The sequence below is a fragment of the Ovis aries genome, chromosome 12, assembly GCF_016772045.2.
Source record: "Ovis aries strain OAR_USU_Benz2616 breed Rambouillet chromosome 12, ARS-UI_Ramb_v3.0, whole genome shotgun sequence".
Taxonomy (NCBI): Eukaryota; Metazoa; Chordata; class Mammalia; order Artiodactyla; family Bovidae; genus Ovis; species Ovis aries.
The window spans coordinates 25,001,143-25,019,150 of NC_056065.1; the positions used below are offsets into that span (position 1 = coordinate 25,001,143).

Sequence of the window (18,008 nt, forward strand, 5' to 3'; positions counted from 1 at the left end):
AAAGAATTCTGATATAAGTTAGGTGGAATGATATGATACTAGTCAATAAAATTGAGGCCCACAGTAATGCACAGTCCAACTATAAAACTTGAAAAATGGACAAAGAAGATGTGGAAAATATATACAATGGGATATTACTCAACCATTAAAAAGAATAAAATAACGCCATTTGCAGCAACATTGATAGACCTAGAGATAGTCATATTGAGTGAAGAAAGTCAGATAGAGATAGAGAAATATAAAAATTACAGAAATTACAAAAATTACAAATGAACTTGTTTACAAAACAGAATCAGACTCACAGACTTAGAGAACAAACTTATGGTTACCAGAGGAGAAGAGTTGGGAGAGGGATGGATAGGAAGTTTGGGATTGACATGTACACGCTACTATATTTAAAATGCATAGCCTAAAAGGACCTACTGTATAGCACAGAGAACTCTGCTCAATGTTATGCAATAGCTTAAATGGGAAAAGAATTTGAAAAAGAATAGGTGCGTGTCTATTTGGTATATCTGAATCACTTCACTGTACAGCCAAAACTAACACAACATTGTTAATCACCTATTCAGTTCAGTTCATTTCAGTTCAGTTGCTCAGCCTTGTCTGACTTTTTGCAACTCCATGGATTGCAGCACACCAGGCTTCCCTCGTCCATCACCAATTCCCAGAACTTGCTCAAACTCATGTCCATCAAGGCAGTGATAATATTCAACCATCCCATCCTCTGTGGTCCCCTTCTCCTCCTGCCTTCAATCTTTCCCAGTATCAGGGTCTTTACAATGAATCAGTTCATATTAGGTGGCTGAAGTATTGGAGCTTCAGCTTCAGCATCAGTCCTTCCAATGAATATTCAGGACTGATTTCCTTTAGGAGTGACTGGTTTGATCTCCTTGCAGTCCAAGGAACTCTCAAGAGTCTTCTCCAACACCACAGTTCAAAAGCATCAATTCTTCAGTCCTCAGCTTTCTTTATAGTCCAACTCTCACTTCCATACATAACTACTGGAAAAACCATAGCTTTGACTAGATGGACATTGGTCAGAAAAGTACTCTCTGCTTTTAATGTTCTGTCTAGGTTGGTCATAGCTTTTCTTCAAAGTTGCAAGTGTCTTTTAATTTCATGGCTGCAGTCACCATATACAGTGATTTTGGAGCCCAAGGAAATAGTCTGTCACTGTTTCCATTGTTTCCCCATCTATTTGCCATGAAGTGATGGGACCAGATGCTACGATCTTAGTTTTTTGAATGTTGAGTTTTAAGCCAGCCTTTTCACTCTCCACTTTCACTTTCATCAAGGGACTCCTCAGTTCCTCTTCGCTTTCTGCCATAGGGTGGTGTCATCTGCATATCTGAGGTTATTGATATTTCTCCTGGCAATCTTGATTCCAGCTTGTGCTTCATCCAGCCTAGTGTTTCTCATGATGTACTCTTGTATATAAGTTAAATAAGCAGGGTGACAATATACAGCCTTGACATAATCCATTCCTGATTTGGAACCAGTCTGTTGTTCCACGTCTGGTTCTAACTGTTGCTTCTTGACCTGCATATAGATTTCTCAGGAGGCAGGTAAGGTGGTCTGGTATTCCCACCTCTTTAAGAATTTTCCACAGTTTGTTTTGATCCATACAGTCAAAGATTTCAGTCAATAAAGCAGAAGATGTTTTTCTGAAACTCTCTTGCTTTTTCTATGATCCAGCAGATGTTGGCAATTTTATCTCTGCCTTTTCTAAATCCAGCTTTGACTCTACTCCAATATAAAACAAAAAGGGGTTTTTTTGAGTTAAAGAGAAAACTTTAAGTGATGTATGCCACAGGCAGACCTGGTCTCTTAATCCATTTGTGTGGTACTTCTTGCTTTCACTTTCTGTACCCTCTTCATTCTGGCCTGTTCAGTTCAGTTCAGTCGCTCAGTCGTGTCCAACTCTGGCCTATACATGACAACAAGGTTGTCCCCACGGCAACCTTGGGAGCCATTGTTAAAAGTATCAAAGGTTCTCAGCCTGGATCCCTGAATGACTAAGTGGACCAGAACTCCCATAGCCACTGATGCCTGCTAGACTCTGATTTAAAGGAAAAAGGAAATTTTGTTGTATTAAACCACTAAAATATGGTAGATAGTTGTTGTTGTTGTTGTTATAGAAATTATCCTGCCGAGAACATTCACATCTCAAGCTTTGAACCTGCTGTCTCTTTTTCTCTAAGACATTCATTGGCTCAATCCTTCACTTTATATAAGTTTATACTCAAATGTCACATCCTTAAAGATGCTGTTCCTAACCTTCCTATCTCTCTAGCCCTTTATGTGTGTGTGTCAGTCATGTCCAACTCTTCGGACTGGCCCCATGGACTGTAGGCTGCCAAGCTCCTCTGTCCATGGAATTTTTCAGACAAGAGTGAGTAGCCACTCCCTTCTCCATGGGATCTTCCTGACCCAGGAATTCAACCTGGGTATCCCACATTGCAGGGAGATTTTTTACCATCTGAGCCACCAAGGAAGCTCTTCTAGGCCTTTATGCTCCTTTATTTTTCTTTATAACATTAATCACTGATCTGGTATTACGTTATACATTCATTTACTTCCTGTTTTGCCTCCTCTATGAAGAATTAAACTCTGTTTTGTTCACCCCTTCAAATCTGAAAGAGTGCTTCATACTCAATGCTATGCTATGCTAAATCACTTCAGTCGTGTCCGACTCTGTGCAACCCCATAGATGGCAGCCCACCAGGCTTCCCTGTCCCTGGGATTCTCCAGGCAAGAACACTGGAGTGGGTCTCATACTCAATAGAGCCTCTGTAAATATTTATTGAATTAGTCAATTAATTAACTATAGAAGAGAAGAAAAACAGGTTAAATTATTGTTCCCATTCAATCAGAGGAACTGAGTTGCAAACAGAATGAGTGGTAGCCCAAAGTCCTAAACAGTGGCCAAAATCAGACTGGCGAACTAACTGGTGAAGTTCCATTTAGTAAGAGGACCAATCCCTGGACATATGTAGAGAGAAAAAAAAAAACAGGTAGGTAAGCATTTTTCAGGAGAAATATCAATAACCTCAGATATGCAGATGACACCACCCTTATGGCAGAAAGTGAAGAGGAACTAACAAGTCTCTTGATGAAAGTGAAAGAGGAGAGTGAAAAAGTTGGGTTAAAGCTCAACATTCAGAGAACTAAGGTCATGGCATCCGGTCCCATCACTTCATGGCAAATAGATGGGGAGACAGTGGAAACAGTGGCTGACTTTATTTTTGGGGGCTCCAAAATCACTGCAGATGGTGATCGCAGCCATGAAGTTAAAAGACGCTTTACTCCTTGGAAGGAGAGTTATGACCAACCTAGATAGCCTATTCAAAAGCAGAGACATTACTTTGCCAACAAAGGTCTGTCTAGTCAAGGCTATGGTTTTTCCAGCAGTCATGTATGGATGTAGAGTTGAACTGTGAAGAAAGCTGAGTGCCAAAGAATTGATGCTTTTGAACTGTGGTTTTGGAGAAGACTTTTGAGAGTCCCTTGGACTGCAAGGAGATCCAACCAGTCCATTCTGAAGGAGATCAGCCCTGGGTGTTCTTTGGGAGGAATGATGCTAAAGCTGAAACTCCAATACTTTGGCCACCTCATGTGAAGAGTTGACTCATTGGAAAAGACTCTAATGCTGGGAGGGATTGGGGGCAGGAGGAGAAGGGGACGACAGAGGATGAGATGGCTGGATGGCATCACCGACACGATGGAAGTGAGTTTGAGGGAACTCCGGGGGTTGGTGATGGACAAGGAGGCCTGGTGTGCTGCAATTCATGGGGTCGCAAAGAGTCGGACATGACTGAGCGACTGAACTGAACTGAACTGAAGCAGTTTTCAGTAATCTTCAAAATTCAAGCAGTGATAGTAGGTGACCATAATTCTATCTTTTCATTCACTCTAGTCAATTATACTTTCTTGATGTAAGAAAACTACTCTAAACAAGTTTACTGTTCCAGGGTCCCTCAGTTTCTACTCTAGCAACACCCAGGCCAATCAAATTTCCAACTAAATGAAGACTTATTACACCTACATTGAATCTTCCTATCTCCTTCATCCCACTCTAAATGCATCCGACCCTCATAACTCCCATAAACTATCTCCCAGAAACCAATTAGAAAATAATCTTCTCACAAGTGGACCAAAATTCTAACCCATACAGAATTCCTACATGCTAGGCTTACAATTTAATTTCTCTTTTTCTATCCAATGAAAGTAGTTAATCATTGCTTTCACACACAGTATTACTGAGGTTCTTCTGTTTTAAGTGCCAGGGCTGAATTCAGGTTTGGGAAAAATCCTGAAGTTGGTAAACACCTATTTTTGAGTCCTTGTTTAGCCTCTTCTTCACTGGATAAAATTATGAAAAATTAGAACTGTGTCTTAACTCCAGGAGATAGTGAAGGAGAGGGAAGCCTCATGTGCTGCAGTTTATGAGTTTCAAAGAACCGGTCAGGACTTAGTGACTGAACAACTCCCTCCAATCTGCCTTCCAAGGCAGTATTGTATGTGTTCCCCAAAAGTTCAGTTGTATGAGATTGTCCTTTATAAATAGTTTTATGTTCATATAAATGGGGAGAATCCTGCATCTTATGTACCGTCATCATGGATTTGTTTTGCATAAACATATATTAAAGGATTTCAGAAACACTAGGGTATTAACTTTGTTTAAGCCAGAATTCTTAAAACTATTTGACTAACAAATTACTTTTTTCCCCTCAATGCCTATTAACTTGCCACTGAATTAGTGTTCCTTGAAAGGCTCTAGGTCTTTGTAATCCCAGCTTCCTATATCCTCCCAACCCCCGTTGCCACCAAAGCCAAACAATGTTCTTAAAAAATCAATTTACAATTCTAAGTGATTTCCACCACTCATCAAACATCTGCATTTGTATCTCTGGGGCTGCTGCAGTTCTGACCTGGGCTGGTACTGAGGACCGTCCTTGAAGGCACTGTCTCTTCCTGCCCTTCTCCTTGGCATTTGCTCAGCTTCCTTTGGTAAAGTCCAGCAGTCCTTCTCTCTAAAGAGCTATCTGAGTTCTTTCATTTTTCTCTCCATGCGTCAACCATTCTCCCAGGCACTCTGCTCCAAAATCTAAGTGTTCCCTGCCATTTAAACAATTGCCTAATGAACTGTGATTAATCTCATGACAAAAAGAGTCAGGGTCGACAAGAGGCCAGGAAGGCTTTCACTGTGGCTCTCCAGTCAACTCCAGTTATTTCTGTAAATGAAGGAAAGGGGTGATTTGGAGAATCCAATCAGTCTCACTGTTGAACCTCTAGCATGACATTTGGATAAAACAGTGGATCCCTTCTCCCAGCCCTGCAGCCATTCCAGTCTAAGGACCACCATGGAATCTAAATAACCTTCAGAGCCGCATCCACCTAACCACTTGGGCCAACTTATGTCATAAGAGGAAACTTCAAAGGGAATAGACAACTTCTCCCCAGCATCAGGGCAAATGCAGGCTGACCAAATTTCATAGAAAGTTTCTGGATGTTCTAGGTATAGAAAAGACCTCTGTAGAATTACAAAATAAAACTAAGAAAGGGCTGCTGCACTGAGTTTCACCTTTGGAATAAGTGCCAGCCACCTGCTCCGTTTTCTCTGGGGGATGCCAGCTTGGCAGCATGAACACTAGCCTCCAAGTTTTAGACCCTGGAAGTAGGTACAGCTATGAGGGCATGAGAGCCTCCTAGGAACAGGTCTAATTTTGCTGCTGGTTCTACTTCCGGTCATTTTTGAGGGTTAATTTTCATTCTGAATCCCTGTAAGCGTTTGTAACACAGCTGCCTGCAGGATGGCTGAGTCACATTTTATTTTTATTTTTTAATTAATTAATTTATCTTAATTGGAGGCTAATTACTTTACAATATTGCGGTGGTTTTTGCCATACATTCACATGAATCATCCATGGGTATACATGTGTTCCCCATCCTGAAACCCCCTCCCACCTCCCTCCCCATGCCATCCCTCAGGGTCATCCCAGTGCACCAGCCCTGAGCACCCTGTCTCATGCATCGAACCTGGACTGGCGATCTGTTTCACATACGATAATATACATGTTTCATTGCTATTCTCTCAGATCATCCCCACCGTCGTCTTCTCCCACAGAGTCCAAAAGTCTGTTCTTTACATCTGTGTCTCTTTTGCTGTCTCACATATAGGATCACTGAGTCACATTTTATGACAGCTTGGGAAATGCTATGGTTTTTCACACTCTTTAGAGCACACGGTTGCTCAGATGCTAAAGAATCTGCCTACAATGCAGGATACCCTGATTTCATCCCTGGGTTGGAAAGATCCCTTGGGGAAGGGAATGGCTAGCCACTCCACTATTCTTGCCTGCAGAATTCAATGGACAGAGGAGCCTGGCTGGCCCCAGTCCATGGGGTCACAAGGAGTCAGACATGACTGAGTGACTAACACTTTAGGCTGAAGTTAACAGCATAGGTTTGAAGCTGCTTAGACACGGTATATAGTCAAGTCACAGTGTTTAGTAGCTTCAGAAAGCTCCTATGTATAACAAAATGGTACTCAAGAAGGTTACTAGGAAAGAAACAAGACACCAGTGAAGAAAGCAAAAATAGTAAAGAAGAAGGAGAAGGGTATTTTTCATGTATAATAAAAAAGACAAACTTGTTCAGACTTATGGAAATGGTTAACAAATGAGAAAAAGCACAAAAAAAAATTACAGGGACTTCCCTGGTGGTCCCAAGGTTATGAATCTTCCTTCCAATGCTAAGGACGTGAGTTTGATCCTGTCGGCGACGGAATGACACACCAACACTGCAGAGTGGTTTAAATCTTTATATTTTAACCCTTGCTTCTTACAGCTGCTTAATTTTTATATCCTTTGTACAACAACCTACAGGGCAAGCTGCCAAGCACTACGATTCAGAGACTATACAGTGCGCAGGCGCAGGGCGAGATAACCTTTACCTTGGCTTATTTACTGCAGCTAAGACTTTGTTTTGGGGAACTTCCTTATCAACTTAGAATCCGTTTTGTCCCAAGGTCTGTTCCTATTGAGGAATCAGAGAAACATCCTTGTGTGCAAGCAATGTTCTTTTCCCATGGGAACAAATAGGATTTTTAGCTGAACATCTCGTTTGCAAGAATGCTCAGCCCTGGTTGAGAGTCTCGTTTGCAAGCACTTCTCAACCTTCCTTAAACCTAGTTCCCTACACTGGGCAGAACATCTCGTTTGCAAGAATGTCCAGCCCTGGTTGAGAGTCTCGTTTGCAAGCACTTCTCAACCTTCTTTAAACCTAGTTCCCTACACTGGGCAGAACATCTCGTTTGCAAGAATGTTCAGCCCTGGTTGAGAGTCTCGTTTGCAAGCACTTCTCAACCTTCTTTAAACCTAGTTCCCTACACTGGGCAGAACATCTCGTTTGCAAGAATGTCCAGCCCTGGTTGAGAGTCTCGTTTGCAAGCACTTCTCAACCTTCCTTAAATCTAGTTCCCTACACTGGGCAGAACATCTCGTTTGCAAGAATGTCCAGCCCTGGTTGAGAGTCTCGTTTGCAAGCACTTCTCAACCTTCCTTAAATCTAGTTCCCTACATCTCCCCCTTTCTTTTCTTTTAGATGCTGAATAAGCGCTTGAATACGCAAAGCTTCTTCTTTCAATTGTTTCCCTTTTCGCCAGCGCCGGTAGACTATAAAAGCAATAAAACATAAAGCAACAATTAACAAAGTATTTACAAAGGATGTTGTTAACAGTGTAGATACATGCCCTAAAGGATTAAGGTTGTCTAATCCTTCTTGAAGACTTTTCAATATATCAGAACCAAGAATATCAGGCAGCGTCTTACTAAAAGTTGACAATATAGTTTGTTCCAATTCCATAATTTCAGTAGTTAAATTCTGGTGTCCCACTAAAGACCTTTTCACCTTTTCCCAACCCTCACTCATATTAAAGGGAACAGGGGTTACACATAGGTGAGATGAGTTCCAATCACATTTTAACACACTCTTTGTAGCTAACACAGTCACTTGATCTCCTAACCAGGAAACTGTGTGTTGTAAATTCAATACATCAGTAGCCAATTGAGCGTCCAAATCATGCTGTTGTTGCCACAATAAATGAGCATCTTTATGCCATTCCCTGACAAAATCAGCAGTCTGTATGCCTTGATGCAAAGCAAGACCTGCTACAGTTGCTGTTGCTGTTACTGAAGCCACGGCGAGAATTGATGCGATGACAATGCCAAGCATTCTTCGAGATCGATGGAGAAGAGTTTGTACAGCATCCACAAGATGAGTGACAGCAAAAGAGTCCGACCAAGGTCGAGTAAGATTAACAGGCAACCAAAGTTCAGTCCGTGCTTTCACAATGACCAAAGAATAATTATTGGAATGGACCATCTTGTTTTCAACATTTTCCCACCAAGAACGATTTATGCATTGAGTCAAGTTACAATCAGAACATGATATAACTCCCAAAATTTCATTCCAAATCCATTGCCCATACAGTAAAGAATAAGGAAATTTTACACATGCTATAGCAGAGTAAGATTTATTAATATGCAAATGAACTTGAAATGGCCCTTTAGGATCATTAATATTTAAAGTAAAGTTTCCCGTCCATATAGTAAGGTCACCTGACACTGCCCATAATTTCCGTATGTCTCCTTGTACTTGAGGGTGCCCATCCATTTGTAATTGAGGTGGAACCAATGCAAAATGTTGCCATATTACAGTTTCATTTCCTTGACCATTCAGGGTACCATTTATGCGATGCCATTTTAAAGATCGATTAGACCATTTTTCTAAAAATTCTCCATGAGTAGGACTCCAATCTACAATTACATGATTTGAAAAATTCATAACTAGACGAGGGTCATGATCCCTGCAATGTTCCCACTCCAGACGTGATAAAGATGCTTCAAAAATGAAGCAGGGCAGAGGGACATATGTATCCTCTTACTCTTATTTAAAGAAGACCGTGAAGTATTAAAGCCACGAGAAGAAATGAGCACAGTAAAAACTGCAAAGTGTTGTCCCCTATAATTAACTCCCCAAGTATTATAAGAATGATGTGAGTGTGTTTTGTAGACAGACAAAAGAATGCCCTCCTATACATAAAGGAATACCTTCAGCTGCTATAGTAAGATTAGTAACGTTATAATTTTGTACATGCTGGGATATTGTTCAATCCCTCCACAATCAGGTGGAGGGAAAAGTTAGTTTCGTTAGTACAAACTTGGACTTCTACTTCACCCCAGGATACCGCCCCGCACCAAAGGAGGATTAGGGATATAGGCCCAATAAGTATAGTTTGCGGCTTCCACATACATTACCTGACAAGTTACCACCGCCATCATGGCCAACAAAAGATTAGTAGGATTCAATGGTTGTCCTGCTTTCTGCAATGTTTTCTCAGCTTCTTGAGTCAGTTTCTTCAACTGTCCCCATGTCGGTGGACCTGCCTCTCTTGTCGCAAAGGTGAAAGTCCTCTGCATTGACAGTTCCTGAAACTGGCGCATGATTGGGTCGCTCATTCTGCAACTTCACCAATCTCAATGGAACCCAGATCCTGGAATTATTCACAGAAATAAAAGCATACCCTCGCCCCAAGAAGTGAAGTACTGCTGGAACCCATCCCTTTATCTCATCCTTATACCATACCTGGGAATGTTCAAAGCTTTTGTCTGCTTTTCTGAATTGCCAAAATGCTGTTCTGCTGGAGTAATCTTACTTTTCCCCAGACATTCAAAAAGTTAAGAGTTAATAGTGTTTTATTTAATACATCCCTTGGTGATATCACGCCTTTCTCCCCCTTTCTTATTTTTTCAATGTATTCTCGAAGAGTCCGATTAGCTCTTTCAATTATAGCTTGTCCTTGACTATTATAAGGAATACCAAAAGTGTGCTTAATATGATATTGTTCTAAAAATTGAGATAATTTAGAGGATTGATATGCGGGAGCATTATCAGTTTTTAATTCTATAGGTATGCCCATAATAGCAAAACAAAATAATAAATGAGTAATAACAGAATCTGCCTTTTCTGAACTTAAAGCTGTAGCCCATTGAAAATGAGAATAAGTATCTATAGTATGATGAACATATTTCTGTTTACCGAATGAAGAAATAAAAACAACATCCATTTGCCAAATTTGGTTAGATTGTAGTCCTCTGGGATTTACTCCAGGAGGGGCAAAGGGCAAAATAAACGGTGCACATATGGAACAAGAACGAACAATGCGTTGAGCTTGTTTTCGTGTTAACGAATAAGTTTTTGTAACCCTTTAGAATTAGTATGATGTAAACAATGTTCTTGTGTTGCAGACTGTAAAGGATAAAGTAAGGCATCAATATTTGCATTTCCTTGAGATAATGGTCCGGGGAGAGAAGAATGAGCTCGTATATGAGTAAAAAGACAGGGTTAGTTCGCCTAATTAATAATTGTTGAACCTGAAAAAATAATTTATCAATATTAGTTTTTAAAGTTACCGGTAAAGTGGCTTCAGGAAGATAAATACATGAAAAGACTGCATATTTAGAATCAGAAACAATATTAATAGGAATATCAAAAAAATCCTGTAATGCCAAACAAATGGCCCAAAGTTCAGCAGGCTGCACAGAAGAAAAGGAATGTGGAACAACTTTAGAAGTAGTATCAGTCCAATAGCCAGCAGTATTTTTATTGGCATCTGTAAAATAGTTTTTCCTTCAACTGGAATATTAGATATAGGAGATTTACAAACCATTGATGTATGTCGAAGGAAATCTATCATTTTAGATTGAGGATATTGATTAGAAAAAGTCCCTGAATAAGATGCAAGAGCTATCTGCCAATTTTCATTAAACTGTAAGCAATTAGAAATTTGGGTGGAAGTAAGTTGAGTAATAATTGTTTGAGGGTCACTTCCAATTAACTGAATAATACGGCCTCGACCTTTCAAAATAAGAAAAGCAATTCTATCCGTATAAGTAGTAAGCTTTTTGTATAATTATTGGGTAAAATACCCACTCAATCAACCCTGCAGATTGAGCAATAACTCCAGTAGGAGAATAGGGAGTATGGAACACTATGAAATATATAGGTTGATCCTGTTGTAGATAAGTAAGAAACCCTTCATTCAACCGTTGCTCTACAAAGTGTAATTCCTCTTTTGCTTGAGAAGTAAGAGATCGAGGACTGTTAAGAGCAGTATCACCCTCTAAAGTAGAAAATAAATGACGCAATTGATGTGTAGGAATCCCTAACATGGGACGTAACCAGTTAATATCACCCAAAAGCTTCTGAAAATCATTAAGAGTTTTCAAATTATCTCGTCTAATTTGGACCTTTTGAGGTTTTATTCTTTGTCGTTCCAAAATAGCACCTAAATATGAAATAGGAAATTCAGTTTGAATTTTTCAGGAGCAATTTGAAGATTAAAATCACTTAAAGCTTTCTTTACATGAATAAAAAATGTATCTCGTTCCTCTTTACTAGGAGCTGCCAATAGAAGATCATCCATATAATGATAGAGAAGACAATTAGAAAATTGTTGTCTCACAGTAATAAGAGCACGATTAACAAACTCCTGACAAAGTGTAGGGCTATTAATCATTCCTTGAGGCAACACTGTCCATTGATAACGTTTTACGGGCTGCCCATGATTATACACTGGAATAGTAAAAGCAAATTTATTTCTATCTTTTATTTGCAAAGGAATATTAAAAAACAATCCTTCAAATCTAAAACCATCAAAGACCAATCCTGTGGAATCAAAGCAGGAGAAGGGAGACCTAATTGCAAAGCTCCCATAGGTTCTATACTTTTGTTAACTGCCCTTAAATCAGTTAACATTCTCCATTTACCAGATTTTTTCTTAATGACAAAAACAGGAGAATTCCAAGGAGACGTAGAAGGTTCAATATGGCCAGACTGAAGCTGTTCTTTTACTAATTGTTCTAAAGCCTCGAGCTTCACTTTTGGAAGCGGCCACTGCTCAACCCATTTAGGGACATTAGTTAACCATTTCAATGGGAGAGCTCGAGGAATCTGAGCAGTGGCTACAAGTTTTCCGACGAGATGGTGAGTGTTGTTCCTAAAGAAAATAAAAGATCTCTTCCCCAGATATTAATAGGTATATTAACAATGTAAAAAGAAATAGATACTTTCTTTCCATTAGACAATTGGCATGACAAAGGTTGAGTGCTTCTCCACACATCTGCTATTGATCCTAAACCTGTTAAAACAAGAGGAATTTTTTTTTTTCCAGTCGTTAGGCCACTGCTGGAGAGAAATAACCGAAACATCTGCTTCTGTATCTATTAATCTTTCAAACTGTATACCTTCAATAATCAGTGACATTAAAGGACGAGAGTCATTAATATATATATAATATATATTTCCCAAAATATACTTTTTCCCGTACTTCCAAAACCACTGACTCTCTCTCCCTACCTCAGCCTTGTCAGCAGCTACTAGAAATAGGGAGGCGTAAGGTGGTGCAGAAGGGTTAACAGCCTTGGAAGTTCATTTTTTATTTAATAAAACCTTTCAAAAGGCAGCAGTCATTGCCTCTACAGAATCCGAATCCTCCCCAGAACTCACATCTCTATCTGGCTCAGTGGATGAATCTGTACTATATATCATCTGGAGGTTTGGGCGGAGGCCGAGGTGAAGCCCCCTCCTCAAAATAACATGAGGCGGCCTCACTATCAGCAGCCATTAATTTTAAAGCCTGTGTTATAATGTTACATAGAGTCCACAGCCTTAAAGGAATCACATTTCCTTTTTGATGCTGCCTTCTTAACTCTTTCTGCACCACTTTCCATTCCTTCAAATTCAGCTGTACTTCTGTTTGATATTGAAACCAATAACAATGCTGCTCTATAAGACAGAACAACTCACTCAAGCGGCGAGTAGACGTTTTAATTCCTATAGAATGCAGGAGCCCCTTAACCAGCTCCATATATTGTGACTTTAAAGACGGGGAATTCCCATAGTTTTTTTCTTTTTCTTTTTTCTTTTTCTGTTCTTTTTCTCTTATTTTTCTTATTTTCTCGAAAGTCCCCCTTTCAGCGTTTTTGCTCCGGGGTGCTCTCCCTTTCGGATTTTTATTTTTCTCTTTTCTCGAAAGTCCCCTATCAGCCTTTTTGCTCCGGGGTGCTCTCCCTTTCGGATTTTTATTTTCTCTTTTCTCGAAAGTCCCCTATCAGCCTTTTTGCTCCGGGGTGTTTACCCTTTCGGATTTTTATTTTTCTCTTTTTCTCGAAAGTCCCCTATCAGCCTTTTGCTCCGGGGTGTTTACCCTTTCGGATTTTTATTTTTCTCTTTTTCTCGAAAGTCCCCTATCAGCCTTTTTGCTCCGGGGTGTTTACCCTTTCGGATTTTTATTTTTCTCTTTTTCTCTATTTCCGAAAGTCCCCTTTTAGCCTTTTTGCCCCGGGGTGCTTACCCTTTCGGTTCCGTCGAGCCCCACGTTGGGCGCCAGATGTCGGCGACGGAATGACACACCAACACTGCAGAGTGGTTTAAATCTTTATATTTTAACCCTTGCTTCTTACAGCTGCTTAATTTTTATATCCTTTGTACAACAACCTACAGGGCAAGCTGCCAAGCACTACGATTCAGAGACTATACAGTGCGCAGGCGCAGGGCGAGATAACCTTTACCTTGGCTTATTTACTGCAGCTAAGACTTTGTTTTGGGGAACTTCCTTATCAACTTAGAATCCGTTTTGTCCCAAGGTCTGTTCCTATTGAGGAATCAGAGAAACATCCTTGTGTGCAAGCAATGTTCTTTTCCCATGGGAACAAATAGGATTTTTAGCTGAACATCTCGTTTGCAAGAATGCTCAGCCCTGGTTGAGAGTCTCGTTTGCAAGCACTTCTCAACCTTCCTTAAACCTAGTTCCCTACACTGGGCAGAACATCTCGTTTGCAAGAATGTCCAGCCCTGGTTGAGAGTCTCGTTTGCAAGCACTTCTCAACCTTCTTTAAACCTAGTTCCCTACACTGGGCAGAACATCTCGTTTGCAAGAATGTTCAGCCCTGGTTGAGAGTCTCGTTTGCAAGCACTTCTCAACCTTCTTTAAACCTAGTTCCCTACACTGGGCAGAACATCTCGTTTGCAAGAATGTCCAGCCCTGGTTGAGAGTCTCGTTTGCAAGCACTTCTCAACCTTCCTTAAATCTAGTTCCCTACAGATCCCCATTTCAGGAACTAAGATCTCACATGCTGAGGGTCAACTCAGCCCAAGCCTGGGTGCCCCAGCAAAAAAGACAAAATAATTTTTTAAAAAAATACAAAATCTGTTTCTTCTTTTATTGCCCCCAGCCTTTGAAACAAAGGGAGCAAAGAAGTAGAGAGTTTAGAATCTTCTGAGCATAGTCTATTTATATGAACTTGAATCTTATCATTTATATCTAGCCCGTGCTGCAGTTCACAGGGTCACAAAGAGACACAACTGAGCAACTGAAGTGAACTGAACTGAGCCTTTCTTTAAGAAAATCCAATCTTTTAATTGGCCAATAGTATTTGCTTTCTCATAATAGAAATGGATATAAAAAAATAATTTTCACTTCCACTTTTATCTAAAGTTGAATTTAGAAGTTTCCCACTAATCAGTCACACCCATAAACTTCCACTGAAATTACTTTTGTTGAAAATGCTTCTTGTGTATAGAAGAGTCTATCAGGCCTTCTCCTGACACCATCAAAGCTAAATACATCAATGAGTGACCCAAACTTCTCAAGGTAATTTTGTGTCCTTGATGGTGCCCATACTTGTTCAGATCACCCTTCTGTTCTCTCCTTCTAGACTCTTTTACTCAGGGCAAAGAAAAATAGAAGGGGGACAAACCCAGGAAGCAAGGAATTTCAAATGTACTTAGAACTGCTCTCTCACTCAATTTTAAATTAATTAAAGGGAGAGTGAATAGCTATTTTTAGGATATTACTGAATCTTACTCAAATCTCAAAAACAGAGAATTTGTCTGTTAGTTTTTTAAATGTCATTGTATATGACCTTTGAAAGTGAAAAAGTCGTTCAGTCGTGTCCGGCTCTTTGTGACCACATGGACCGTACAGTCCATGGAATCCCTCCAGTCCAAAATACTGGGGTAGGTAGCCTTTCCCTTCTCCAGGGATCTTCCCAACCCAGGGATCAAACCCAGGTCTCCCACATTGCAGGCGGATTATTTACCAACTGAAATATGAGGGAAGCCCGCATATAACCTTTTGACCTATGTAAAAACATTACAGTGATACACCTGAGAAGTAGCAACTCAAGTTTTCTCCTTTTCTGCAAGATATGCTTTTTTTTTCTTCCTTCCCAGAGCAAACACATCTACTAATATTGATATGCTGTCAAAACGTGATTCCTACAAAAAATTGGCCTGCAAATAATCTTGCCCCTAACTAGATGTCTCTGAGTACAAACATGAGGATGATTCATCTTTTCATCTTTTCAAACAGAATGTAACTGGCAAAAAAATGTTCTATTGCTTTAATTTTGCCTTTGGGTTTGAGGGAAAAAGCAGCAGTTCTGCTATTCCTGAATGAACTATTTATTCTTCAACACTGAATCTGACTGGACCAAGAGGGCACGTAAACAATCTGCTTACTTTAAGGACAGCTGGTTGACTCTCTGATTGCAGTCAGCAAATTTTCTAGCTGTGTCAGAGCTTGCTTGCGATGGCTACCAGGGAAGCAAAGATATTCCTTAGGCAGGCGTGACTTCTAAAATCAGCCAGCGGCTCAGGAAAGTCACACGTTCAAGTCCTTAGGAGGCCTATCTCATCAGGCGACCTGGATCAGCTTCTTCTCCCTGTTTGTGATGCAGCCACCCGCCCGGAAAACAAAATTATTCTTCAAAGCCATCAGCATCTTCGTCATCACTGTCAGGACCATCACCCAAAGGAATTAATCAAACTCCCGCATGCACACGATACAGTACCTGGTGCAGCACAGATATGAGGAAAGCAATCTCTCCTCCCTTGCTCTCCCGCTGCGCCTGTAAGGGAATCTCATTTACCACCCAGTACCGGAATTAATGGTGCAGGTGTGCGCAGGCATGCCCTTCTTCTGTAGTCTGTCTACAAGAGACACTGCCATTTAGTCATTCCTTTTTGCTCGCCATAGTCCCCTGCCAGTGATGCATAATCCAAAGGAGGATTCTAAACAAAATTCAAGTGGGACCTAATAAAAATTCATCATTCACCATGAAGCCTCAAAGTGATCATTTATCACAAAATACTTGGAGACATTTTTATAACTATACATTTACAAAAATTATATAAGCCAATCTCTATTATCTTTATTAATGAAAACTATGAAGCAGTTAATTCAAAGCAGAACTTAAGACACCATGAATATATGCCTTAGGAATGTTTTAGGAGTTTTATGCAGTGACTTGATGTGTGCTTACTTCCCACTAAAATGAGCTTGCATTCCCAAACAAGGCCACAGAGAAGTGTAGCTTAGCACATTCTGGGTGACAAGGGGACTCCATAAGAAATGAACTTACCATGCCTGAGGAACCATAATATGATAAACTGTGAGTGTGTTTGTGTATGTGTGGGTGGGTGCAAAAAGAGAAAAACACAGAGATGAGTAGAACAGAGCAGAGGCATGATAAGTTCTTTAGACCAAGTATACTCCCAGAAGGAAGGAGCAATCACGCCCTTCCTCTGACTACCAGAGAGACATCATTTTCATTTCTTATTCTTCCAGGTTCACGACCCCTGGATGGACTTCCTAGAAAACACAGAAATTTTCAGGCAGAAATTTCAGTACTTAGCATTCTCTTTCCTTCCCTTAACTCTAAGACAGAGTTATTTTCTCAGAACAAACTTTAAGTAGAGAATCCCACTGCATCCACCTAGATTAGGAAGTTGCTGACCTTTCAGTGTCTTGCACATGTAATCCAGGAAAAACATGCTCCTCGCTGACAAAGATTCACTAATGTTTTACTGGCTATCTTGCATTTGACTCCCTGATGGCTCAGTGGTAAAGAACCCGCCTGCCAATGAAGGAGACATGGGTTGGATCCCTGGGTTGGGAAGATCCCCTGGAGAAGGAAATGGCAACCCACTCCGGTATACTTACCTGGAAAATCCCAGTGACAGAGGAGCCTGGCAAGCTACAGTCCATGAGGTCACAAAGAGTTAGACATGACTTAGCGACTAAAACAACAACAGCATCTTTCACTCGCCCTTACAACCACCCTCTCCCCATTCTTCATCTTCTCTAACCATCTTATGTCCTGGGGGATGACTGGTACAAACAGCATCAATAGGCTTTCCAGATCCTGGTTGGGTCCAGGCAATGGAAATACTGGCATGAATGGGAGGGAGGTGGGGTGAGACAGGGTCGGGTGCTCTGGGCTCCCCTCAGAGTCCTGGATGATGCCTGAGATGGAGGCTTGATGCTCTGATCAGGTAGCCTCTGCACCCAACTGTCCATTTGGGTTCCAGTAACCAGTCTTCTCTTCATCTCCTCAGGCCTCTAGAAACACCCTTCACCCTTCACAAGGGACTATATGCTCCCTTGTGGCTTTTTATACCCTGCCATCTCCTCTGAAAATGGTTTATTTATTAAACTCTCTTAAAATACCTGCCATCCCCTCACATTCTGCTGTTGAGTTTCTGACCCTACCAGTAAAGAAAATAAAACTCTGGGAAAAGGAGAATAGTGGTTGTAATGGGAAAACCAGGGCCATGCTGTGAATCGAAGTGCAGGGTCATGACAGAAAGGAAATGTCTCCCTTAGACTTGTCACTTCAGGATATTCCAAATTGATAAATAGGAGGAAAGACTGATGTCTACTTCACTGAACATAGAACACCAAGATTAAATGACTATCTCAATTCAACGCAATATATGTGCAATAAATATTTGCATTTCAGAAGCATTTGTTAATACTTAGGAAATAACATTCCTTCCTAACAAGGAGAGATTTCTGTTTGGGTTTTTTTTCCCTTTCCTTTTATTTTTTCCTTTTATTTATTTTTTTAGACTTCCCTGGTGGCTCAGACGGTAAAGCA

At 40.5% G+C, this 18,008-nt stretch overlaps 1 protein-coding gene across 4 annotated transcripts; it reads right to left on the reverse strand.

The window, feature by feature from the left end:
• Positions 1-6,812: 6,812 nt before the first annotated feature.
• Positions 6,813-14,175, reverse strand: LOC132657455 (endogenous retrovirus group K member 7 Env polyprotein-like). Of its 4 annotated transcripts, XR_009595665.1 has the most exons (4): positions 13,421-14,175; positions 9,324-9,559; positions 7,269-7,679; positions 6,813-7,146 (listed from the first exon to the last, which is right to left on the reverse strand). XR_009595665.1 is itself a non-coding variant. In XM_060396036.1 (2 exons), the coding sequence occupies exon 2, from the start codon at positions 8,848-8,850 to the stop codon at positions 7,573-7,575; it is 1,278 nt and encodes a 425-aa protein (XP_060252019.1). In that variant the 5' UTR covers positions 8,851-13,137; positions 13,205-13,439; the 3' UTR covers positions 6,813-7,572. The 4 variants fall into 4 exon arrangements, 1 of the variants encoding a protein (XP_060252019.1); XR_009595664.1 differs by having other exon boundaries at positions 6,813-7,679; XR_009595663.1 differs by having other exon boundaries at positions 6,813-12,205.
• Between the last annotated feature and the right edge of the window lie 3,833 nt (positions 14,176-18,008).